Genomic DNA, 25,797 nt, shown 5'->3' on the forward strand with positions numbered 1-25,797 from the left:
GAACCGTTGAAAAATGACGTCAACAAATTGATCATTAATTTCTACAATCAAGGTGAGAGGCAAAATTTGATTGATGGCCTTGGATGTCGATTACACACTGTTACTGTGTGAGAAAATTAATCCGTACGTAAAAGATGATACAATAATAATAATAAATAATACAATATAGAAAAGGAATACGCGGGAAGCGAATCATGCAGACGTGAACTCTCGAATGTAGCTTTCTTGTGGCCGTATTAATGTATTATGTAAGTATACCGGGACAATTCGTAGAGACAGGTCACTCTGTACACCTGATTAGCGTCAACTCAACGTACGCGGAATATGGAGTGGCCAGTTTCCACATATTGTTCCTGTATAGCACGTCGTTGACGTCTACAATACATACGGTCAAAAAGTGAGTACAAAAATTGATCATTCCTACTTAATTAATTCAATCGTTACAGTTGTTTTTTTTTTCCCCTGTACCCAAGACAAACTGTGATTGATAAAGTACGTTATCAATTTGGAAAAAAACTTGGCATATTTTTTCTCACCATGGCATTTGAAAATTTTGAATCTAGTTCCTTAGAATCATCCAACTGCATATCCTAATTAATGCACGCGGTCATCGGATGACATTTGTCCTTAAAGCTACGAAGATATGTCGAGTAACGCTGAAGATCGTACTTTTATTTTCCTTTGCGCTTTTTTACTTGGTTTTATCAGTAGTGAATGAACACTCATGAATGTTTTGTTTAGGTTAGATTGGGTCAGTTTGCCGTTGCCATTATCGTTAGATTTTATAGTTTCGTTATATAATCACTCATGGCGACTTATCAGTAGCATAGTAATGAATCATGTAGATGGTCCATACATTCTCATATTACAATTTACTTCCTCGTCGCTCATAACGCGTATTTCACTGTTCGTTTATCTTGTTTTTCTGCACGAAATGAGACTCCCTTCAGAATTTACTAACGATGAAACCAATAGCAACTGAGCAACTATAGATCATAGCGAATGTACGGTTGGCTACAATATCGAAAAGAACTGCTCAATTTAAAAATGCAACCTGGCGCACAGATCCGGAAGTGGTCAGAAGCGGATTGGTTGAATCATTCCACAATGCGTCGATTTGTCAGTTATGTAAGTTTTCACCTCCAACCACGCTCTAGCAAGTTTTCCGCTCCACCTTCAAATCAGTTGATATCTGATTAGCGAAGCGAACATTTGAATAGTATCTACTGTCCTACTAACTAATCAAGTCACAATTGAATTCGTTTGGTGATTCAGGTATTATCTTATCACGAATACGATGAATGATAAATTTCAGAATCATTGCTTAATGTGATGTAATATACGACAAATCTTCGCGAAAAGAACACGAAGAGAATTCTGTAAGAATACACTTTTCACTGTAACATTTGCAACCAGTTTGATTGCAATTTGTGCATTTTGTGCTATCTTGGGCCATTGTTGCATTGTTCATCTGATGAACGTCTTCTCAAATTCAACCGACCTAACAAATGCCATTCTATTTCATTGTGTCGACTGAGTGATGGGTACAAAGTTATTGGTATAACAAAACTATGGGTATGAAAATACACTTATATGTATGAATTGTATCTTTAATTGGATGATATTCTCTCACAATTATTTCATGAATCTGTACATTAAACATGTTCTACCTGTCCCTTATCCTTTTTCTTTCCTTTTGGAATCCTTCGGTTCAGCATTATGCATAGAATGGAAATGTGTCATGATTCTGCGATGATTCAAACCTCCCTCGAAACCTCCTATATCGTGTAAATACTTTCTATAATACAAAATCTTAGTAAACGACCGATGTAAGAATTCGTTTTCACTGTCCCACACAGCAATGAAAACGTTAACTATCTGAAAATGTGCCATAGTATGTCAATTTTAATGTTATAAATAATTCCGCATTGAGAAACACCGAATGAATCGCAAGAAAAAAGTTGACTTAATGTATTTGGCGGCTTAATCGACATAATCCGACTGATGACATCCGATACTATCAGTTGTATTCTGATATTACTCATAAGACCAGCCGCAATACTAGGAAACAAAATTGAACGCAATGAGTATGAAAGCAAAATAAATTCAGCACAGCAACTTGACATTTTGACATCGACAGACACAACAAGACCTTCCACCATTATCTATGGTTCCACAGGCGAGAGAATTTTGTAGAGATTCGTAAATCAATGAAAAGTGATAACGTTTTTCGTTTATGACGCAAAAAAATGTTATCATCTATGAATAGGAAGAATTGTAGGAAGACAAAACTGAACGATGTATTATATATGTAACCCTAAACGACTGTGGCAAGATTAGATCTTATCGGGAAATTTTTTAGTACAAATAATAGTCTGTGTTTGTTGCGATATGAGATTGTGATGTGAGTGATTATTGGATCAGTTAACAATCTGCAGGGCTGCATACGGAACTGGAGTCAGAGGAAGATTAAAGACAATTCAAGTAGACTCAACGAATGGCCTGGTATCAAGTGATACCTAATTGTACAACAAAAGCTTGCCACTCCATAATCAAATATGGAGAAGAGTGAAAGGCAGCAGCGTTTCCCGCATCCACGTGAATCGGCGAATCCACTTTCGTTGGTCACCTTCGCGTGAGTAGAAAAAAAATTGTTGTTAATTTGCCTCTTTGATGGATCGGGATACTGGGTTTTTCTAGATATGTTCGGAAAATTTTTATGCTGGGCTTCAAAAGAGATCTGGAAGTAGAAGATCTATATGAGCCTCTGAAAGGACATGAATCTGGTGATCTTGGCGATCGCATTGCTCAAGAATGGGAAAAAGAAAAGAAACGAGCGGGAAATGCAATTGAGGAACATCAACCTAGTCTGTTGAATGTACTCAAGAAATGCTTTGCATTAGATATCATATTATTTGGTACAGTTCTGACGGTTACAGAAATGTTTATCAGGTAAGGCTCAGTGGCTTGAATGGAATGAATATAACGAGATTGAGACTATGTGACTTACATATTCCTATTGTTGTCTCACTTGGTACCACCAGGGTACCACAGCCATTGCTCTTAGCTGGTTTGCTACGATACTTCGACCCTGCTAGTGGAATGGCGAAAGAAGAGGCATATTTGTGGGCAATGGGTATTGCTTTGTGTTCTATTATTCACTGCTTGATTCTACATCCCAGTGTTCTCGAACTCGGCCACGTTGCTATGAAAATGAGAGTGTCATGTTGCTCACTGATATATAAGAAATGTTTGAAATTGTCGAGAACTGCACTCGCTGAAACTACCGTTGGGCAGGTCTGTATTCGGCCGATATTGGACCATGAGAAAACCGGCACTCGAGTGAAAGATGGGATAAAATGAAAAATTTAACGTCAACCAATTTCAGGTTGTTAATCTTCTCAGCAACGACGTCAGCAGATTCGATACGTGCATCTATTTACTTCCTTACATATGGCTGGGGCCTTTACAAACCGTAGTGATGACATATTTCATTTATGATCGAGTTGGTTGGGTTGCAGTAGTGGGAATGTTCACACTTTTGACGTTTATCCCCCTGCAAGGTGAAAAACTTTTCTGGAACGAAGGATCACGAACAGATAACATACTTCATTCAGGAATTGTAAAGATATCTCTTTCAGGATACCTTGGAAGGCTGTCTTCAAAATTACGATTCCGAATCGCCCTGCGAACGGACACGCGTATTCGACTTATGGATGAAATCATAAACGGAATCCAAGTAATCAAGATGTTTACTTGGGAGAAGCCTATTTCTTTGCTTGTGGATACCGCTAGGAGGTGAGATACCTTTTCGAATCATGGGTTGCCATAGTTGACGGACTTTTTAACCAATTGTTTTTCAAGGAAAGAGATTCGTGAAATAAGGAAGAATATATTTATTCAAGGAATAACTGGGTCGTTCGACATGTATTTGCCAAGACTTTGTATTTTCCTCACTATATTGGCCTATGTTCTTCTCGGCAACTCGATCACGGCAGAACAAGTCTTTATGACGACCTCATTTTACAACATACTTCGTACAAATATGACTAAGGCGTTCCCAAACGGTAAATTGCATCAAAGCTTTCAAATAGTTCAAATTGAACTTCTCTAAAATTTCATACCGTTTCTCATTTACATCAGCTATTATTCAACTTGCTGAGACCTCTGTTTCCATTAAGAGATTGCAAAAGTTTCTCATGCTCACCGAATCAGAGAAGATACCAGACAATAATGTTCACCTCAATCTCGATAAATCGAAGCATTTACCCGCAGTTGTATTGAATAATGCCTCAGCCAATTGGAGGTCGGACAGTCAAGAAAATACCTTGTCTAATTTAAACGTTACGATCGAACATGGGCAACTCGTAGCCATTATCGGTGCCGTTGGCTCCGGAAAATCGAGTCTCGTGCAAACCATTCTTCGCGAACTCCCTTTGAAGAGCGGAAGTATCAAAGTGAACGGCCAGATAGCTTTCGCTAGCCAGGAGCCATGGCTCTTCTCATCCTCCATCCGACAGAATATTCTCTTTGGTCGTCCGATGGATGAGTCGCGCTACCAAAAAGTGGTCAATGTTTGTCAACTGAAACGCGACTTTACGCTATTCTCTCATGGCGATAAAACACTTGTGGGCGAGAGAGGGATCAGTTTGAGCGGGGGACAACGGGCGAGAATAAATTTGGCGAGGGCCGTCTACGCGGACGCCGACATTTATCTATTCGACGACCCCCTCTCGGCAGTGGACGCTCACGTGGGAAGGCACATGTTCGAGGAATGCATCGACGGCTATCTACTTGGCAAGACTAGAATACTGATAACCCATCAGCATCAATACTTGAAGCATGTTGACCGCATCATCGTCATGAATAAAGGTACCGTCGAGGCTGTTGGAACGTTCGATGAACTCCAAACCGCCGGACTTGACTTTGCCAAGCTATTGGAAAAGTCGAAGGATCCAGAGGACGAAGAAAAACAACCGGAAGTTTATCGTAGATTATCTTCTGTCCCAAGCATTCAGTCCGAACAAGGCGATGATATGGATCCCGTCGAGGTAGCAGAGTTAACAACGACCGGCCAGATCTCTGGAAGAACCTATATTTCATACTTCGGAGCGGCAGGTAGCATTCATTACATTTTCATGACATGTGTGGTTTGCATTCTGAGTCAAGCTGCCGCCACCGGGGGGGACTATTTCATCAGCTATTGGGTCAATCAAGAGGAAGCTTCAGTTGTTGTTATCAATGGCACGACGATTTTCAACTGGACGAACCCATTGACGAGAGACATGTGCATATACATTTACACCGCGTTGGCTGTCGCTACCATAATAACAAGTTTTGGGAGGGTGTTTATGTTCCTGAATGGCTGCATGCAAGCATCAAGGAACTTGCATAAGAATCTTTTTGGCAGCGTCTCCCGAGCAACGATGCGTTTCTTTAATATGAATTCGTCAGGGCGCATATTGAACAGGTAAGAATCACGTCGTACGTATGACATGGACGTGGTCAGAATTTGGAATACCATCTCGAGCCTATGAAATTCTTCAGATTTTCGAAGGACATGGGAGGTGTCGATGAATTGCTGCCAATAAATATGTTACAAGTGGTTCAGGTGGGTTTGACGTTCGGTGGCACTTCTATCGTCATAGCTATGGCCAATCCTTTGCTCACGCTACCAAGTCTTTTCATCATAGTTGTATTGTACTTTGTGCGGATGTTCTACATGCGCACCAGCAGAAGCATAAAACGTCTGGAAGGAATGAGTGAGTTCAGAGGTTCAGAAAATTGTTCGATCTAGAGTTGAACGAGAACCAGAGTTTGTTGAAATATTTCCATTAGGCGATAAACTTTATACCTGACTTTCTAGCCCGCTCTCCAGTATTTGCACATCTTAGCGCTACATTGAATGGACTACCAACGATTCGCGCATTTCATGCGGAGACCATTCTTGCTGAAGAATTCGACAATCATCAGAACCTGCATTCTTCGGCCTGGTTCACGTTTATTTCAGGAGCCCGTTGTTTTGGATATTATGTGGACTTGACAAGCGTGATCTACGTCACTCTCGTCATCTTCAGTTTCCTTGTTCTCGATCAGGACACATTTGGAGGTACCGTTGGATTGGTGATCACTCAATGCATGGGACTCACGCAGTTGCTGCAATGGGGAATGCGAATGTTGACGGAGATGGAAAACCAGATGACTTCTGTCGAGAGAGTCGTAGAGTACAGTAATCTGGAAAGCGAGCCACCTCTGGAAAGTACACCGGAAAATAAGCCTCCGCGAGAATGGCCAAGTCTAGGGAAAATCGAATTCAGAGATTTGTCTCTGAGATACGATCCCGAGGAACCTCCCGTCCTGAATCACATGAATTTCACCATTCATCCTCGAGAGAAGATAGGAATCGTCGGACGTACCGGGGCAGGAAAGTCTTCCATGATTTCCGCTCTATTCCGACTGGCCCTCAACGAAGGAGAAATTTACATCGACGATGTGCCGACGAGCAAGCTCGGGTTGCACGACCTGCGATCCAAGATCTGTATAATACCCCAGGAACCGGTAATCTTTTCGGGCCATTTGCGGGAAAATCTTGACCCATTCACCGAATATTCCGACGACGTTCTCTGGCAAGCTCTCGATGAAGTGAAACTAAAAGAAACCGTGAATCTGCTACCGGGTGGGCTGAGCTCCAAGATGTCCGAGAGTGGATCGAATTTCAGCGCAGGCCAACGGCAGTTGATTTGTCTCGCGCGAGCAATCGTGAAACGCAACCAGATATTGATAATGGACGAAGCCACCGCCAACGTTGACCCTCAAACCGACGTTTTCATCCAAGAAACTATCAGAAAGAAGTTCGTCGATTGCACCGTTCTCACGATAGCTCATCGCTTGAATACGATCATGGACAGCGACAGGGTGCTGGTGATGGACGCTGGAACAGTATTGGTAAGGGACTCGATTCGCACGGCGTGATAGACACACACACCGTTCAAACTTCCTGGCAAAGTGAATGATGATTATCAACTTTTCAGGAATTCGATCATCCTCATCTTCTATTACAAAATCCTTCGAGTCAATTTGCCGATATGATCAACCAAACTGGCCGATCGATGGCAGAGACTCTTAAGGAAATAGCAAAACAGGTAAAAGTATTGTCGAACGAGCATCTCGTTCGCAAGATGATCATCATCTCATAGAAATAAATCTCACCTCTCGTATGCATCAGATAATTCACTCATATCGTATTCCAGAATTACCTCAATCGAGCGCTCACGTAACGAAGAAAAGTAGGAGAATTCCTCTCCGCTATGTTCCTTAGGAATTCATTTTCAAAGGTACTTCACATTCGGAAATGGTCCCCAATCTTGTATCAAAGTCACGAGATTTTGCGGTTGGGAATGGTCTTCAATTCATAGTATTAAAATCAAGAGACTTGTCTTCATTTAGTTCCATAGTCACTATTAAACAAGAATTGTCTGCTGAATGTGATAAAAAATGTAATAATATATTTTTTTGTATGAGAATAGCACCGCTCACGAATCATCTTGTCCTCAATCTCGAACTTTCAACAGATGTTCAGCATTGAGATATTAGATCGATCGATGCGTTGCACGCCCGGAATGTGCAACGATCGTCGATCCACGGTGACTGATAAACTGTCCACATTTCCGCTGAAGATTCTGGAGAAAATAATATTCTTATTATATACTGCGTTGAAAATTTGATCTTTGGTGCCTGTCACACGCATTGCGAATGGCTAAATTCAGCGCTTCTTTAGTAATGAGTATACCTATGCTTGCAAGCACAACAGTTGGCTTTTAGTCAAATTGAAATTCTATGTTTGTTACTTCTAGTTTGAGGGTCCTTGACTCATCCGGACCCTTTCGAATTTTAAGCAAAAATCATTTCATTCAAGTTTGGTGTTCTCGCTTTCATTCTAAAGAAAAGTAGGTGAACAACTCGTGACGTAACACGGAGTTCTGACTCTCGTGTACGCTTGATTTCCTACTTTTTGAAATTTGGTACATAATGTCGGGGTCTCAACCCATCTTCAGACCGCGTCTAAGGTCGATGAGCTTCATTTTGTATTCATGGACCACACTTCAATAGAAAAATCCCACGTGAACAGATTCGGAATCACCTGGTATATGTAGGCATGTTACCGAATCATATCGGAGATCGCATGTCTATTGGGATAGAAATTTTCATTGATCAAATAAAAGTTGTACTTGGTATTAGTGGTATTGAATGATTCCACGTGATTGTGAGTGACGTATATCTTATCAAAACACGAAACAGACAATAACGTGCATATATTGAATTCAACTTTTCCAATTCGTTCAAAGAGAAACACATAACGTTTCAGCAAACAAAGAATAAATTGAAACGAGTTAATCCTACACATTGCCTTTTTATAAATATCTCTGTGGCCCTAACGTTTGTTCAAAGAATCTCGATTATAGTCATTCAACCCGCGGAAAGCGCTACATCATTGCTGATCTTCCAAGGTTGTGACGAGTCACAACGATTACGTAACTGTTGTTTTAACTTACGCGCATCTCAACCCGCGCATAGATTTGATTACATTTTCGGCCAAACGATAGCTCTATTACACATGTGTGTATTTTTCTCTTTCCAAAGGAAGGAGACAGAAATAGAGACTCGCGCGCTAAGTTGCCGGTATCAGTGTGAATGTTTTCCATAACTCCGCAGTGTTCGATCTTCCTTCAGCGTGTTATATATCAAAGTTATATCATAGGCTCATGTAAGCCAACAAGTGTCATTATATTATACATATCAGTTGAATTTACGTGTAACTAATCACATTTGCCTCAATATGAAAAAGCAAATAAAGGCAAAACGAGTGTAAGATAAAAAAATTCGCCAGATTATGCATGCTTTACTTTCGGCCGTGATAGAGGTTCAACTATTACAAATTCAGTATAGATAAAAAAAAGTTCGTGGTCTTACGCCGGCTTCATCACAACGTGATAACTTGTTAATGACAAAAATCCGTTAGAAGTGATAATATTTTCATCAATTAATCTGGGTCATTATCATCTATATTGGTGGGTAAGGGAAAAGCAGGAATCATTCGACCGCCAACCGAATTGGACATTGTTTGGGCTATACTTGTTTCCTATGAAAGAGTGCAATTTACTTCGTCTCACTTAATATTATCTAATAACAGACAATAAAATTAGGAAATATGACAACCGTCTTCTAATAACATCTTGGCAATTAATTTTTACAGTAGTAAAACATTTCTTATTCATTACCTATCTCAATCTAATCGCTTGTGAGATATGATACTGATCGGTGACATTAAGTCCAGACGAAATCATTCCATATGGTATCTTATCTCAAACCAGTTAACTTCAATCCCTCCAGTAATCACGTATCGAAGCTGTATATAGAACTCACGGTTGCGAGGATGAACCCACCAATGTGTTTCTGACGTCCTAAGGAGAAGGGTCAGAAAATGTTCGGAAATTATTCGAGTCAGTGAATAATATCGCTCTGGCTGGATATAAGTGTGTCAACAGTTCACCATCACTTTTTTGTTATCCAATGGAATGATCCTGTGCGAGTTGTGTGATTTTTTATTCACATAGGATACTGTAGATTCTTTCGAAGCAAGGTAAATTATATTTGTGTATTCAACGATTAAGTAATTTCTGTAATATCTAAATGAAGTAATCCCCAAGTTCGGCAATCAGTAATCATTACAAAAGAGTTTTATTCCCGACTCAGTTTTCGGTATGACTGATTCTCTATCTTTTGTTTTCTTCAATGTCAAACTATTCATCTGTGTAATACTATAAATTTTCATTTTAAGATACTATTTTTGATCACTCATTTCCATTTTGCTTGACGACTTATCTTGGTGTGTGTATGTGTGTGTTTGGGGGTGGGGGGGGCACCCTTATCCTCAGCACCTTTTGTCGTTTCTTGTTTTTCTACTATCTAGGTGTTATGCAATACCGTCTGATTGTATCAGGTCTTATCTGGAAATCAATCTGCGGGCAGTAGTGATAATGTGGTGGAAGTAGTGGGTTAGATACGTTTAGAAAGAAATAGCCTCATGGTGATAAGCCGATTCGCTAACGGAAGATACAGTCCAGAAAAAATTCAAACCGATACACTCCTCAGCACGAGTAGTAGCCACTTTTCAAGTCAATGAAGTAGTCTTTATAATTGAATCGGAAATAAAATCCCATATGCAACATGGAGACGAAAGCAATTAGTTCCTCTGGCTTACTGTCCTCGCAAAAATTCCCTCGGGTGATTATTAAACCCGAACTCCCATGAGAGTGAACCCACCCTTCGGAATTTTGCTTGGGCAGTACACTCCCCTGTGGGAATATAATCTACCGCTTCATTTCCTAGTTACATTATGTGCTATTATCACCAGAATTGTAAATGAATCAGATCGATTGACAAATTTTTATACTGCTCCACGTTGTCAACTCCAATTATACTGTTTGTCAAAATCAACAATTTCAAGAAACGAATGAAATATTTGCCCTAGTCGATATACCCAGATCAATAGGAAACACTGCACTATTCATGAAATTCGATCAACGATGTACGAAGAAAGGATGAATTTCATTGAAAGACGCTATATTCAGACGTGCTTCAACACAACGGTCTGATGAAATGTCACATTTCTATTCGTATTCTCAATAATTATTTTCGTGCTGTGAACCTTTTGTTCAACAGTTTGAGTCGATGGTCAAAGATTCGAGTTTTCACCATCAACATTTCTACAGGAAAATAGGAGCACCCTAAATTTCAGTATCGTATTATTGAACTTATATCTTTTCTGATCGAGATAGTAGTTGTCCTTCCACAATTCAAGATAATACATTCCACTATACTACTATCAATTAATAATACTTTAGCCTAAGTGGAACTTGTCATAATATTAGATTGCTCTACCTCTACAGTTGTGGCACAATTTATTTGTACTCGCCAACTGAATCGTCACTTATTCTGCCTGAACATTAAAGCACAAATTATTATTGAATTTGTCAGTTATTCGATCCCCACCACACTTGACCTCATTTATTCGGTTTTATTCATTATTCTACTTGTTCTACTCTAACTCATTTTCCGATAAAGAAAAAAACATTATGCGAACGTTTCTACAGATCTTTACAATGTAGAAAGTTAAAATATATTTTAGCTAAACTCAGCGAACGATCTTGTAACAATTGCCTTCGAATTTTACAACAGCACACGACCACATAATCGAATATGGAGAAGAATAAAAGGCAGCAGCGTCTCCCGAATCCACGTGAAACGGCGAATCCACTTTCGTTTATTACCTTTGCGTAAGTAAAAGAAACTTGTTATCTCAGCTTCTTTGATTGATCGGGATACTGGGTTTTCGTAGGTATGTCAGAAAAATGTTTATGCTGGGCTTTAAAAGAGATCTTGAAGTGGAAGATCTGTACGAGCCTCTGAAAGGACATGAATGTGGAAAGCTTGGCGATCGCGTAGCCCAAGAATGGGCGAACGAAGTAAAGAGAGCAAAAAATGCAGATAAGACAAGTCAGCCTAGTTTGTTCAGGGTACTCAGAAAATGTTTCGGACTTCAAATCATGTTGCTGGGATCAGCCCTTACATTTTCAGAGCTGTGCATCAGGTGAGATTCGGTGGCGTGGCAAAGATTGAATTGACGAGAATTCTATTGGAATAGAATGAAGTTTCAGATACACGAATTTAGATCCACTATAATTCATTGATGTATTCGAATTTTGTACTTGATACCACCAGGTCACTACAACCGCTGATGCTAGCTGGTTTGCTACGATACTTCAACACTGACAGTAACATGGCCATAGAAGAAGCATATTTGTGGGCAATGGGGGTTGCTTTGACCACCGTTGTTCACACATTCATACTACATCCCGTGAATTATGAACTGAGTCACGTTGGTATGAAGATGAGAGTGGCATGCTGTTCTCTGGTATACAATAAATGTTTCAAACTCTCGAGAACTACTCTCGCTGAAACCAACATTGGACAGGTCTGTATGAGTTCCAGATAGTGATGTACGCGCACTACGAGAATTACGTAAACTGCATTGTAATATTTGGCGTGGAACAATTGCAGATTGTTAATCTTCTCAGCAACGATGTTAGCAGATTCGATTCGTGCATCCTTTTGCTCCCTTTCCTTTGGATAGGACCCATGCAGACTGTACTGATGACTTACTTCATATACGTTCGAGTCGGTTGGGCTGCTGTAACGGGGATTTTAACTCTTTTAATATTTGTCCCCTTGCAAGGTGAGTGTAAAAAATAAGCGAGGTGGTATGTTTGATCATTCCGACAATCATTCACCATTATATGGAAAAATATTTTAGCGTTTACTCGCAACGACTGAAACCACAATGTGACTTCTTCGTTGAGATTATGCTACTATGATTTGAAAATTTGTCGATATGACGAATGGTTCTTGAATTCCTTGATAAAATAATCACGAGACTTGATCACAGAATAATGTTGAAAGAGCGCGATTGAGATAACACAAATATGAAAAAAGCACCGGTGTTTTTATTAGGATTCCTTGGGAAGTTGTCTTCGAAATTACGACTTCGAGTCGCCCTGCGAACGGATACACGTATTCGACTCATGGATGAGATTATAAACGGAATTCAAGTAATCAAAATGTACGCCTGGGAGGAGCCTCTTTCGTTACTTGTGGAGATCGCTAGGAGGTGAGATGCGATTTCGAATCACCAATTGAAATAATTGGAGAATTTATCGTTGATCATATTTTTCAAGGAAAGAGGTCCAAGAGATCAGGAAAAATGTTTTCATCCAAGGGATAACTGGATCATTTGACTCCTACTTGCCGAGACTTTGTATCTTCATCACGATATTGGTTTACGTCTCATTAGGAAACGTGATCACGGCAGAACAAGTCTTCTTGACAACAGCATTCTACAATATACTTCGCATCCAAATGACCCAGGGATTGCCAAACGGTATATTGCTACAAAGCTTATTTGCCCAGAGATTTTCATTGATCCGACACATTTCTCCTAATCTTATATCTATCAGCCCTCCTTCAGATCGCCGAGACCTCAGTTTCAATCAGGAGATTGCGAAATTTCATGTTACTCGCAGAAACAGAGATAACATCAGACATTGATGTTTCTTCTAATGCTGAAAAAAAAGAGCATTTACCCGCAGTTGTATTGAATAATGCCTCAGCCAATTGGAGGTCGGACAGTCAAGAAAATACCTTGTCTAATTTGAACGTTACGATCGAACATGGGCAACTCGTAGCCATTATCGGTGCCGTTGGCTCCGGAAAATCGAGTCTCGTGCAAACCATTCTTCGCGAACTCCCTTTGAAGAGCGGAAGTATCAAAGTGAACGGCCAGATAGCTTTCGCTAGCCAGGAGCCATGGCTCTTCTCATCCTCCATCCGACAGAATATTCTCTTTGGTCGTCCGATGGATGAGTCGCGCTACCAGAAAGTGGTCAATGTTTGTCAACTGAAACGCGACTTTACACTATTTTCTCATGGCGATAAAACACTTGTGGGCGAGAGAGGGATCAGTTTGAGCGGGGGACAACGGGCGAGAATAAATTTGGCGAGGGCCGTCTACGCGGACGCCGACATTTATCTATTCGACGACCCCCTCTCGGCAGTGGACGCTCACGTGGGAAGGCACATGTTCGAGGAATGCATCGACGGCTATCTACTTGGCAAGACTAGAATACTGATAACCCATCAGCATCAATACTTGAAGCATGTTGACCGCATCATCGTCATGAATAAAGGTACCGTCGAGGCTGTTGGAACGTTCGACGAACTCCAAACCGCCGGACTTGACTTTGCCAAACTATTGGAAAAATCGAAGGATCCAGAGGGCGAAGAAAAACAACCGGAAGTTTATCGTAGATTATCTTCTGTCCCAAGCATTCAGTCCGAACAAGGCGATGATATGGATCCCGTCGAGGTAGCAGAGATGAGAACGACTGGCCAAATATCAGGAGATACTTACATTTCATTTCTCAAAGCGGCAGGTAGCATCTATTTCATCCTCGCCGCATTCACAGTTTTTATTTCATGTCAAGTCGCTGGCTCCGGAGTTGACTATTTCATCAGCTATTGGGTGAATCTGGAAGAGGCTTCAGTTGATGTTGTAAATGGCACGATAGTCATCGACTGGGCAGGCCCCTTGACGAGAGATATTTGCATTCAGATTTACAGCGGATTGGTGGTCGCTACTATAATCACATCTTTCGCGAGAGTATACTTGTTTTTCGATGGTTGTATGCGGGCTTCAAGAAATTTGCACAAAAATCTGTTCGCCAGCGTCTCTCGAGCCACAATGCGTTTCTTCAACACAAACACGTCAGGGCGCATATTAAATAGGTAAGAATTACACGCTTCACATGTTATACCAATGTGATTAGGATTGGCAGCTCCTTTTGTAACCCGCGCTATTCTTCAGATTTTCGAAGGACATTGGAGCCGTTGACGAATTGCTGCCATTGAATATGTTACAAGTGATTCAAGTGGGTTTGATGTTCGTCGGTACCAGTGTCATCATAGGTATAGCCAATCCTTTGCTCATCATTCTAACTCTTCTCGTCATCGCTGTAATGTACATGTCGCGGTTATTTTATGTACGCACCAGCAGGAGCATAAAACGTTTGGAAGGAATAAGTGAGTTCATTTCCAGAATATTTGCTGTTTTGAAGTGTGGTATAGTTGCAGTAAAATTGTGCGTAATGCAGATCAAGTGACATTCTAGATGATACATTCCGTACGAAATTTTTCAGCCCGCTCTCCAGTATTTGCACATTTGAGTGCTACACTTAATGGGCTACCGACAATTCGCGCATTTCATGCGGAGGCCATTCTTGCTAAAGAATTCGACAACCATCAGAATCTCCATTCTTCGGCATGGTTCATGTTCATTGCGGGAGCCCGTTGCTTTGGATATTATTTGGACTTGACAAGCGTGATCTACGTCACTCTCGTCACTTTCAGTTTCCTCGTCTTTGATCAGGATACGTTTGGAGGTACCGTTGGATTGGCGATTACTCAATGCTTGGGGCTCACGCAGTTGCTGCAATGGGGAATGCGTATGTTCACGGAGATGGAAAACCAGATGACCTCGGTCGAGAGAGTCGTAGAGTACAGTAATCTGGAAAGCGAGCCACCCCTGGAAAGTACACCGGAAAATAAGCCTCCGCGAGAATGGCCAAGTCTAGGGAAAATCGAATTCAGAGATTTGTCTCTGAGATACGATCCCGAGGAACCTCCCGTCCTGAATCACATGAATTTCACCATTCATCCTCGAGAGAAGATAGGAATCGTCGGACGTACCGGGGCAGGAAAGTCTTCCATGATTTCCGCTCTATTCCGACTGGCCCTCAACGAAGGAGAAATTTACATCGACGATGTGCCGACGAGCAAGCTCGGGTTGCACGACTTGCGATCTAAGATCTGTATCATACCCCAGGAACCGGTAATCTTTTCGGGCCATTTGCGGGAAAATCTTGACCCATTCACCGAATATTCCGACGACGTTCTCTGGCAGGCTCTCGATGAAGTGAAACTGAAAGAAACCGTGAATCTGCTACCGGGGGGGCTGAGCTCCAAGATGTCCGAGAGTGGATCGAATTTCAGCGCAGGCCAACGGCAGTTGATTTGTCTCGCGCGAGCAATCGTGAAACGCAACCAGATATTGATAATGGACGAAGCCACCGCCAACGTTGACCCTCAAACCGACGTTTTCATCCAAGAAACTATCAGAAAGAAGTTTGTCGATTGCACCGTTCTCACGATAGCTCATCGCTTGAATACGATCATGGACAGCGACAGGGTGCTGGTGATGGACGCTGGAACAGTATTGGTAAGGGACTCGATTCGCACGGCGTGATAGACACACACACTGTTGAAACTTCCTGGCGAAGTGAATGATGATTATCAACTTTTCAGGAATTCGATCATCCCCATCTTCTATTACAAAATCCTTCGAGTCAATTTGCCGATATGATCAACCAAACTGGCCGATCGATGGCAGAGACTCTTAAGGAAATAGCAAAACAGGTAAAAGTATTGTTCAACGAGAATCTTGTTCGCAAGATGATCATCATCTCATAGAAATAAATCTCACCTCTCATATGCATCAGATAATTCACTCATATCGTATTCCAGAATTACTTCAATCGAGCGCTCACGTAACGAAGAAGAGCAGGAGAATTCCTCTTTGCTATATCCCCCAGGACTTTATTTTACAAGATACATCGGAATGAAAAATGGTCTTCAATCTTGTAATAAGATCAAGAGATTCGTCAACATCCATGGTCACCATCGAACAAGATCCGTTAGCCGAGTATGATAGAAGATGTAATGATATATTTATTTGTACAAGAATGGTATCGCCCACGAATAATCTCGTCCACAATCACAAACTTTCAACAGACATTCAGTATTCAGATATCAGATTGATCGATGTATCGCATGTCTGGGGTGCGCAATCATCATCAAGCTGAAAGTACTGACGATAGTCTGTCATAAAGTGCTTGTCAATACCGTTCAAGATTCTGGAAAGAATAATGTTTTCATCATATCGGCGTTGGGAACTTGATTTTCGACGCCTGTGATACGCATCGCGAACGGCAGTACACTCTTATAGGCAGTATCCGTGTGCTCCTAACCATGTCTACTTTAATTCGTAAAAACTCATGCATTTCCGAATGAAACAACGGAAATTGATGACTTGTGTCGACCGAATATTTTTGACATGTTAGTTTTCTCTCCATTCAGATTCAAAAATTATTTTTCATTTACATCAGAATCGTGTGATTTTTTTTTTTTTTCATTCTGAGGCCCTCTACCCCGAACCCTGTTGGATTTTAAGCGAAATTCATTGCATTCAATTTTGTTGTCTCAACATTCGTGGTGGAGAAAATTGGGTGTGCAGCTCATGACACGATTTCCTAGTTCATGAAACGTGTCATACAATGTCAGGATGATGATAGAACTTCATATTGCGTCTGGGGTCAATAAGCATCAAATCGCACATTCCGTGATCGGAGATCACCCTACTTAGGAAAATCCTACGTGAACAGATACGGAATTACATAGCCACAGGTAAGGCGTATCGTAAAAGCGTTGCTGAACCATACCAATAAGTTAAAGTCGATTTCGATTATTCTAACGATTCTATTATTCAATCAGTTATTCGTCGCCGACTCCGTGATGCGTCTTCTGCGCGTCACGATTAAGTCAGGTCTATTTTTTTCTAGTATGCGCACGCCGAAATTCAGTTGAATTATACTGCCAAGGCTAGGACAGTTCGCTACTAATTTCCTTCGGTCACTGAGGTATTATATCAGTTTGAATAATATTCTTGCAAAAATTGTAGATTATCACGAAACGATATGATCTTAGAAGCACAAATAATTGCGGAACTTGCAAAAAAAGATCATGAGCGTTTGTACAATCCCATAAAAGCGCCTCGGGCGTGAAAAATGTCGCCAAGTATGTAACGTTCCGGCTAGACCGGGTGGACGTGTGGGGGCTAGGTACCCCGTAAATCCCTATTTACTGGACTATGGTATGTATTTTCTATCTTATTATAAAATGGATTTTAGTGGCTATTCGGGTTTCCAGTATGTGAGGTTTTTGGTCTTGCGGAGCTAACGTCCTAGTGCGGAATACAGCGGATAAGAGGCAGAGATGCTTCTTCTCGTTGGTCCCCAACCTGCCAATCGTGGAATTCTGTGGTAGTTATGGGGCAGACCAGGGAACCGACCGTGGGCCAATCCGGTGCTAGACCTGAAGTCTTACGCGCGAGGTTTCGCTAGCGGGAGGCGGTCGGCCGCTTCGCCCTCTCGCGGTGTTCGGGGGTACTAGTCGGTCTAGAATGAAAACAAAATGTTTGATTTTCCCAAGTTCCCTACCCGTGAGAAAGTGATTGTTTTACGTTTTGTGATTCGTTTTGAATTGCAAACAAGATTTTAGAATGTGACAATAGGTGTGAACAAATTATCAGCAATTTATCGATATGAGAAGTGAGAAACCAAGGGATTTATTGGTGGCTTGATTTAATCGTCGTCTTCGTGTTTGTTACGCCTCCTGACGTAGAAAAAGCGTCCTGGAATGATTAGACTGAATTCAGACAACGACTGATTATATTAACTTTTGCCTCGGAATAAGGCTAAGCCTATAGTCTCAGATATGTATCACAAGATTCGGAGGAAAAAATCTTCGTCCGATTAGTTCCCATGAATTGGTTCATTTGCTTACGATATGGCACAAAGACGGAGTTCTCTGTTCTTCATTTTTCTATTTTTCTCACCATCTGAATGGATTGTCACTCGAATCTTATACAAGTGGTTCGGACTTCAATTATTCGATTGGTGATGATTAATCAACAAGTACATTAATTCAGACACAAAGCGGTATGTGAATAGTAATCGAATAAATCGTAGCCAATCACGAAACATCCAACTCGAGGCGTGCAGTTTGGTATACCTACGGTCATCAGAGTATACGTATGTTAGGAATTCCGTCTTGGATGCTACGGCAGTTCAGCGTCAGCTACAGCAGCGGCAACATCAGGAGCGACATCAATAGCAATACAGGCTCCTCAGAGCGACGATGGAGAGAAAGAACGGTGAGCAGGCTTTTTTGCAAAACTTAGTTGAATATTGCTTAATTTGGTTGTGCGAACATTTCCATACGTATTTAGATCACGCGCTCCCGACTCTTTGTACTAAAAACACTCATAAATATACTCGCCCGGGTTCTGAACAATCCTTCATAATTCTGAGAGATGACTGTTAATTGAATTACGCGTTTCATTCTGTTTTCAATTCTGAAATAATTATTTAATGTATCTAACTAATACAAACTTGATGTAGCTATTATTCTTGAACAACTATCTATACAAAATTTTTATGATTTTGTTAGGCCGTCAATGAAATAATGTCAAATCGCACGAGCAACTGTTCTCCATTGTAGCTCGATTACGTTATCTGTTATGTTTGCACTCAATGCAAATTCAGAAAAATTCCTTGGGATTTGCGGGATGATTTTACAATGATTCACTCGATTTGTGTTCTCAATGAGATACGGAAAGATTTATTGATCTTATTCGTGGATACACATAAAATATGAATATAAGTGGCTGTTACATCGTGACTTCAATTTTACATGTGATATTTGTTTTTTTTCTGGTAGATGACCATTGCGTGATGGAACCAAATCAGAACATCACCGAATCTTCTCGACGAGATACATCCCTTCGTCTTCACCCAGTCGAGATGGATCTGCAACACATGACACGTCCAACTTCTTCTCTGCAGAGGTATGTTTCATTTAATTCATCCCTTTCGAGGGTCCCTAGTATGATCCAACATTTAGAGTCTTAGTATATGAATTGCACCCCCTTAGAAAAGATTTTCAAAATCCTCTTCATAAAATCAAATCACCCAGAATTACCCAATGTACTTATTATATTCAAGCACCCCGATAATATAATTTATCAGACACGCCAATAAGGCAAGACAATAATTTATTATCACATAAGTTGGTACAATTTATTATAATTCAAACGTCTTATATACTTATATATACTGAGGCATAAAATATATTATACATTAGGTTACATGATAGGTCATACATTAAGTCATGTATTGCGTTTAGTAATTATTTATTTGTTATTTATGTTACAGGTTGCAGTTCCTCCAACGTCATTGCCCGGACTCCCCCTGTTCATCAGGGGAGTCCACTGACCCGTCCCCTGGGACAGCGCGGCCTCCCACCGCCCCCGGGGTCCCAGGGGACCCAGTCCCCGAGGACATGTCTTCGGGGATGCGGTATCCCCGCTGGAGGGGATGCCATATCCCGAGGGACATGTCCTCGGGAACTGGTCTTCGGGGACACGTGTTCCCCCAGGGACACGTCCCCGGAGATGCGGTATCCCCGCTGGAGGGGATGCCGTGTCTTTGGGGGCGTGGCCTTGGGGGAATACGAGTCCTCGAAAAACCCGGGAAAAGGAGGTCCCAAGCGGTCACTCGTTTTCTTGATTTCTCTAGAGAAACGAAAAACAAAGTGTCCGCTTGGGACCTCCTTTTCCCGGGTTTTTCGAGGACTCGTATTCCCCCAAGGTCACGCCCCCAAAGACACGGCATCCCCTGCAGCGGGGATACCGCATCTCCGGGGACGTGTCCCTGGGGGAACACGTGTCCCCGAAGACCAGTTCCCGAGGACATGTCCCTCGGGATATGGCATCCCCTCCAGCGGGGATACCGCATCCCCGAAGACATGTCCTCGGGGACTGGGTCCCCTGGGACCCGGGGGCGGTGGGAGGCCGCGCTGTCCCAGGGGACGGGTCAGTGGACTCCCCCTGATGAACAGGGGGAGTCCGGGCAAACAGCAGCTACTGTGGCAGCATCTCCGGGTACCTAAAATATACAAAAAGTGCATTAACAATGACGTAATATAAGAATAAATTATTGTCATTATTATGTTCTATGTCAATATATTAATGATATGTTATATTTGATATATGTTGATATAATACTGCCAATGTGATGTTAAGATATATCAAGTTGAATATATTTTTAGAGTGCATTGATAATGACGTAATGTGAAAATATATTACCGCTAATGTGATGTTATAACATATGAAATTGAATAAATTTTCATAATACACTATCTTATATCATACTGACTGATAATTATTTCATACCTGTGAACAAATTGCGCGAAGCCATGTATAACGCCTGCCCTTCGTGGTTGGCAGTTTAATGCGTACTGCGACGAATTGGCCGCTGTGGAGACTGATTGAAAGCCTGAAAAAATGTCCCATAAGAAATAAAGTGAAATTGTGGACATAAATCTAAAATATATAAATAAACTGGTTCAAATGATAACAGCGGAGATTATTTCTAAACCTATGATGAATTTCCGAATCCCGATAAAAATCCCGGAGAATGAAATTATCCCGATAAATCAATATTGATATTAATGAACGCGACGATTGCTTAACATCCGGCGTAGAAGCGAGGGCATCATGTATGAATTCCTGATTTGATAAGTTGATGAATGGATGAATAACTGAATAAACGAATGAATGAAGAAATGAATTCAGAAGGATGAAATTAGCCCGATCAATCAATATCATTATTATGAGACACGACGATTCCCTAACATCTAGAGAAGAAGTAAAGGCATCATGTGTGAATTCCTGATTCGATGAGTAGATAAATGGATGATTAACCGAATGAATAAATGAATGGACACGTAAATTCACAAGGATAAAATTATTTTGAATAATCAATATTGACATCAATAAACGCGACGATTGCTCAACATTCAGAGTAGGAGTAAAGGCATCATGTATGAATTCCTGATTTGATGAGTCGATAAATGGATAGATAACTGAATGAATAAATGAATGGACACGTAAATTCACAAGGATAAAATTATTTTGAATAATCAATATTGACATCAATAAACGCGACGATTGCTCAACATTCAGAGTAGGAGTAAAGGCATCATGTATGAATTCCTGATTTGATGAGTCGATAAATGGATAGATAACTGAATGAATAAATGAATGGACACGTAAATTCACAAGGATAAAATTATTTTGAATAATCAATATTGACATCAATAAACGCGACGATTGCTCAACATTCAGAGTAGGAGTAAAGGCATCATGTATGAATTCCTGATTTGATGATTCGATGAATGGATGAATAACTGAATGAATAAATGAATGGACACGTAAATTCAGATGGATAAAATGATTCCGATTCATCAATATTATTCTTATGAGAAACGACGATTGCTTGACATCTACAGTAGATATATAGGCATCGTATATCAATTTTCAATTCAACAAATTAATAACTCACAAAATAAATGAATATATCAATGAACACATGAATTTAGGAGCATCGGACTCGAATCAATCAACTATTAATCATCACTCGGTCTCCGGTGTTTCCTGGTGCTAAAACTCTTGAAAATCGCTCGTTAAATCATTAAAGGCTATAGTTTTTCATGTTTTCTGACCCTGATATTTTGAAAAATCGCCTGAAACATTATTTAAGACTACTACAGTCTACGGTGTTTTTTCACTCCCAAGTGCACCGAAATAATCCGTTCAATTCCAGCGATAGAATTATTCGGCTCGGAGATTCGGATATCCAAGATCCCAATACGCAATAATAGCGTGGAAAACTTTCTAAAAAAATCTCAATCGTGGTATAAGATTCGGAGAATCATCCAAGGGCTAGCGGCTTAGAGTTTTTTTTTCAGGCAAAAGGTCAAGTCTTATTGAATGTCAATTCTAGTACGCTCATCGAATGCATTCCGACTTCAGGAATGCAAATCAGACAGACTACTTCTGATCCCGTCATAATTCAACGAATACACAATAACGGTCATTTCTTACCTGTTTACGTTTTTTTTTCCGCACGGCGTAGTCGTAGTAGTTAAAAGTTGAACCCTATCGCGAACAACCAGGCAACTCCGACGTCTGTCAGGTATAAATCTGAAATACGAAAATATTAAGTCAGAAACCGAGTGAAATTGTAAAATCGTACCTCAAATATATCAATAAATTCGTCCATGAGATCGCAATGAAGTATAATTTTAAACCAAAATCTAGATTATACCTCTCGTTCCGCGGGCAGATCGGGAGCATCGGCAGAAGATAGTCACGGTGAAAATATTGCTTAACATTGTTTATGGGAAATTTTCCGAGTTGCCAAATTCACGAAATTTCCAATGGTAAAGGTCTTTCAGTAGCTACTGATTGTTAAGCACTATTTTTCAAAATACTTAGATCAAACTGAACACTACTTTCCGAATTATTACTCGATCAAAACTGGAAACTGGACTCAGCATGTGGATTCGTATGATTTTCTTTCTGGTATGTTGAAAACGCGACCGGAGAGTCTTCGTCAAAACAGAGAACTATAGCGCAGCAGTAATTGCGTACTTATCCTCACCCCAATAAATCTCTCTGTCTCCCTTCTCCAAGGATGTACGCGCTGCCATCGATGTCGCTCCTGATGACGTCTCGCTTCGACTGCTGCGGCCGTACTGCCGCTGCTTCGGAAAAGAAGGATCTACGTACATACGAGATGCTCTGACGAACGAATACCGAATCACACGTTCGCAGTTAGCTGTTTTAAGATTGTATGAATTCAGTTTCATTTCGGTATTTTTTCCTATGATTTATTGTTAGGATATTTTATGGTCCTGGTACGAATTTACCAATGTGGCCATTTTCCGAAATTTCTTGTAGGCAAGCTCAATAATTCAATAGATTGTATTAATATCAAAATAGAAGTTTCCATTGATTGAATCAAAGTTGTAGTCTAAATTATTGGTTCCTACCTATCGAAGCAATTTGAATTGTCATTAGTGACGTTTACTGGTTCAGATTCATAGAATGAAAAAAGTTCGTAGTTTCGTGTGAACTTCATCAAAATACGATTATTTCTTAGTGACAAAGATCCTCAAGAAGTTACAGTATTTTTATCAATCAACAACGTTATCATTTGTATAACGTCGGATCTTTACCAGCCAAAATTATTTCATTAGGTGAGCGGAGCGAGCCTCTGCTAGGACAAAGTGCCACTTATTTGTGTTACACTCTACAAAAAAACCTCAAAACTTTTGGACATGAACTTGAAAATGAATCATCTTCATTTCGAGATGTGTTATCAATCCACTGATCTCTGTTTCTATAGAGATCAGTGTATCAATCATTATTTGTAGGAAAAACGATACAAATCGAAAAAACACTACTTTTATCATTGAAATGCATTATCAATATATCTATATACAGAGCGAAAGTAACGCCATCCGTAAGCGGTATTGAGAAACTATTAGTCGTCAAATATATAGATATACAACAAATGCACTCATAGTTGTTGATAAAGAAACTTTAACATATGTTGCTTTATCGAGAGGTTAAATTTTAAGAAGTTTAGCATTTAACTGGAAACTTTCATGTAACAAATTTACGGGTATTTAAAAATTCGTGTATATTGATGTGTCGAAAACGAGAAGGTTTCCGAATTAAAAATTTTAAATGCACTTAAAAGGACAAAGTTGTAATAAGAAATTCTTGTGTTTTTCTTCTTTTTTTGTATATTTTTGTTTGTTTGAATAATAAATATTTTCTGATAATTGAAGCATGATTTCATTTTAGAAATATAAACTGTTCTACTTTTAGCTAGCATGATATCTTATTCCAAACCATTCACCTTTAATTCCTTCTTTCATCAGATATCGAAGCTGTATACCTATACAGGGGGTCCCATTCTAAGTGAACCATTTTGATTACTCGAAAGGATGAGGTTGCACAAAAAAACTTTTTAAACAAAAGTTGTGAGGTCTAAAAGGAGACAAATCTCGACGCTAATCAATCATTTTTCGAATGTCCTTAGAAGGTTTGAGTCAAGATCAACTTGGTTGTTTGAATGGAATGACATGTTTTTTTTTTTTAAATTTAAAAGAGAATCAAATCCTGCACCAAAATGTTTTGACACACATATGGCCTGAAGTTATTGAGTATTCAGGTAGAGCCGGTCGAAAAATGAAAAAAGTGCGCTTACACAAGGGATGACGTGACGCAGTGCCCGCCAGCGCACCAGCAAGAGCGTAGAACGTTTGAAAAGAATTAGCGAGTTCAGGTGTACAAAATTTCTCGTTCTATCGTTAAATTGGAACTATGAATTATCTAAATATTTGCGTTTGGCAATAAACTTCATAAGTAATTTTTTGGTCCGCTCTTCAGTATTTGCACATTGGAGTGCTACACTAAATGAACTACCGACGATTCGCGCATTTCATGCAGAGGCCATTTTTGCTAAGGAATTCGACAACCATCAGAATTTTCCCATTCCTATTTTCCGGCCTGGTTCATGTTCAGTGCGGGAGCCCGTTGCTTTGGATATTATTTGGATTTGAAAAGCGTGATCTACGTCACTCTCGTCACTTTAAGTTTCCTCGTCTTTGATCAGGATACGTTTGGAGGTACCGTTGGATTGGCGATTACTCAATGCTTGGGGCTCACGCAGTTGCTACAGTGGGTGATGCAAATGTTAACGAAGATAGAAATGATCTCGATGAAGTGAAACTGAAAGAAAAAGTGAATCTGCTACCAGGGGGGCTGAACTCCAAGATGTCCGAGAGTGGATCCAATTTCAGCTCAGGCCAACGGCAGTTGATTTGTCTCGCGAGAGCAATCGTGATACGCCACCAGATATTGATATTGGACGAAGCCACCGCCAACGTTGACCCTCAAAACCGACGTTTTTATCCAAGAAACTATCAGAAAGAAATCCGTCGATTGCACCGTTCTCACGATAGCTCATCGCTTAAATACAATCATGGACAGCGACAAGGACGCTGGAACGGTATTGGTGAGGGGCTCGATTCGCACGGCGTGATAGCCACACACACCGTTGAAACTTCCTGGCGAAGTGAATGATGATTATCAACTTTTCAGGAATTCGATCATCCCCATATTCTATTACAAAATCCTTCGAGTCACTTCTTCGACATGGTTCACCAGAATGGACAATCGTTGGCAAAAAATCTCAAGGAGATTGCAGACCAGGTAAAATCATCGTTCTACAAGAATATTTCCCGCAGAATATCGATTTCATCTGATTTTCTACTTCTGTTGAATAATTCATCAATATCATATTCCAGAATGACTCTGAACGGAAGCTGACATAAGGATATGACCATAGATAAATGCTTTTTGGCGAGATCCTC

General features: G+C 40.4%; 3 protein-coding genes and 1 pseudogene across 5 annotated transcripts; 3 read left to right on the plus strand and 1 right to left on the minus strand.

Moving 5' to 3' along the window:
• Positions 1-74: 74 nt before the first annotated feature.
• Positions 75-7,523, plus strand: LOC105682882 (probable multidrug resistance-associated protein lethal(2)03659). The gene is made up of 12 exons (XM_048649833.1): positions 75-1,575; positions 2,439-2,635; positions 2,701-2,952; positions 3,045-3,297; positions 3,389-3,563; positions 3,642-3,798; positions 3,865-4,067; positions 4,144-5,470; positions 5,548-5,762; positions 5,867-6,945; positions 7,032-7,142; positions 7,251-7,523. The coding sequence occupies exons 2-12, from the start codon at positions 2,559-2,561 to the stop codon at positions 7,275-7,277; spliced, it is 3,876 nt and encodes a 1,291-aa protein (XP_048505790.1). The 5' UTR covers positions 75-1,575; positions 2,439-2,558; the 3' UTR covers positions 7,278-7,523.
• A 148-nt stretch (positions 7,524-7,671) lies between these two features.
• Positions 7,672-25,773, plus strand: LOC105682887 (probable multidrug resistance-associated protein lethal(2)03659). 3 transcript variants are annotated; one of them, XM_048649816.1, is made up of 12 exons: positions 7,672-9,640; positions 11,239-11,336; positions 11,399-11,650; positions 11,782-12,034; positions 12,121-12,295; positions 12,571-12,727; positions 12,795-12,997; positions 13,074-14,400; positions 14,480-14,694; positions 14,811-15,889; positions 25,526-25,636; positions 25,732-25,773. In XM_048649816.1, the coding sequence occupies exons 2-12, from the start codon at positions 11,260-11,262 to the stop codon at positions 25,756-25,758; spliced, it is 3,876 nt and encodes a 1,291-aa protein (XP_048505773.1). In that variant the 5' UTR covers positions 7,672-9,640; positions 11,239-11,259; the 3' UTR covers positions 25,759-25,773. The 3 variants fall into 3 exon arrangements, with proteins under 3 accessions (XP_048505773.1, XP_048505771.1, XP_048505772.1); XM_048649814.1 differs by having other exon boundaries at positions 7,672-8,865; positions 9,391-9,640; positions 25,526-25,768; XM_048649815.1 differs by lacking the exons at positions 25,526-25,636; positions 25,732-25,773 and adding exons at positions 15,976-16,086; positions 16,195-16,837.
• On the minus strand, positions 20,367-24,312 carry LOC125499856. The gene is made up of 5 exons (XM_048649829.1): positions 24,279-24,312; positions 23,013-23,115; positions 22,454-22,552; positions 20,741-20,843; positions 20,367-20,453 (listed from the first exon to the last, which is right to left on the minus strand). The coding sequence occupies exons 1-5, from the start codon at positions 24,295-24,297 to the stop codon at positions 20,382-20,384; spliced, it is 396 nt and encodes a 131-aa protein (XP_048505786.1). The 5' UTR covers positions 24,298-24,312; the 3' UTR covers positions 20,367-20,381.
• Positions 24,670-25,517, plus strand: LOC105682895 (annotated as a pseudogene).
• Positions 25,774-25,797: the final 24 nt, after the last annotated feature.

The sequence above is a fragment of the Athalia rosae genome, chromosome 2 (assembly GCF_917208135.1).
Source record: "Athalia rosae chromosome 2, iyAthRosa1.1, whole genome shotgun sequence".
Classification (NCBI taxonomy): domain Eukaryota; kingdom Metazoa; phylum Arthropoda; class Insecta; order Hymenoptera; family Athaliidae; genus Athalia; species Athalia rosae.

Bases quoted from the DNA above. Each gene is read 5' to 3' on its own strand.
- LOC105682882 (XM_048649833.1), top strand. From the start codon at position 2,559: ATGGAGAAGAGTGAAAGGCAGCAGCGTTTCCCGCATCCACGTGAATCG. The intron at 5,471-5,547 runs GTAAGAATCACG...GAAATTCTTCAG, and splicing joins TCAGGGCGCATATTGAACAG to ATTTTCGAAGGACATGGGAG. The intron at 6,946-7,031 runs GTAAGGGACTCG...TCAACTTTTCAG, and splicing joins TGGACGCTGGAACAGTATTG to GAATTCGATCATCCTCATCT.
- LOC105682887 (XM_048649814.1), top strand. From the start codon at position 11,260: ATGGAGAAGAATAAAAGGCAGCAGCGTCTCCCGAATCCACGTGAAACG. The intron at 11,651-11,781 runs GTGAGATTCGGT...TGATACCACCAG, and splicing joins TTTTCAGAGCTGTGCATCAG to GTCACTACAACCGCTGATGC. The intron at 12,296-12,570 runs GTGAGTGTAAAA...TGTTTTTATTAG, and splicing joins AATATTTGTCCCCTTGCAAG to GATTCCTTGGGAAGTTGTCT.
- LOC125499856 (XM_048649829.1), bottom strand. The intron at 22,553-23,012 runs GTGAGGATAAGT...TTCGTATTTCAG, and splicing joins AGACAGAGAGATTTATTGGG to ATTTATACCTGACAGACGTC. The intron at 20,844-22,453 runs GTAAGAAATGAC...ACATTTTTTCAG, and splicing joins GGAAAAAAAAACGTAAACAG to GCTTTCAATCAGTCTCCACA.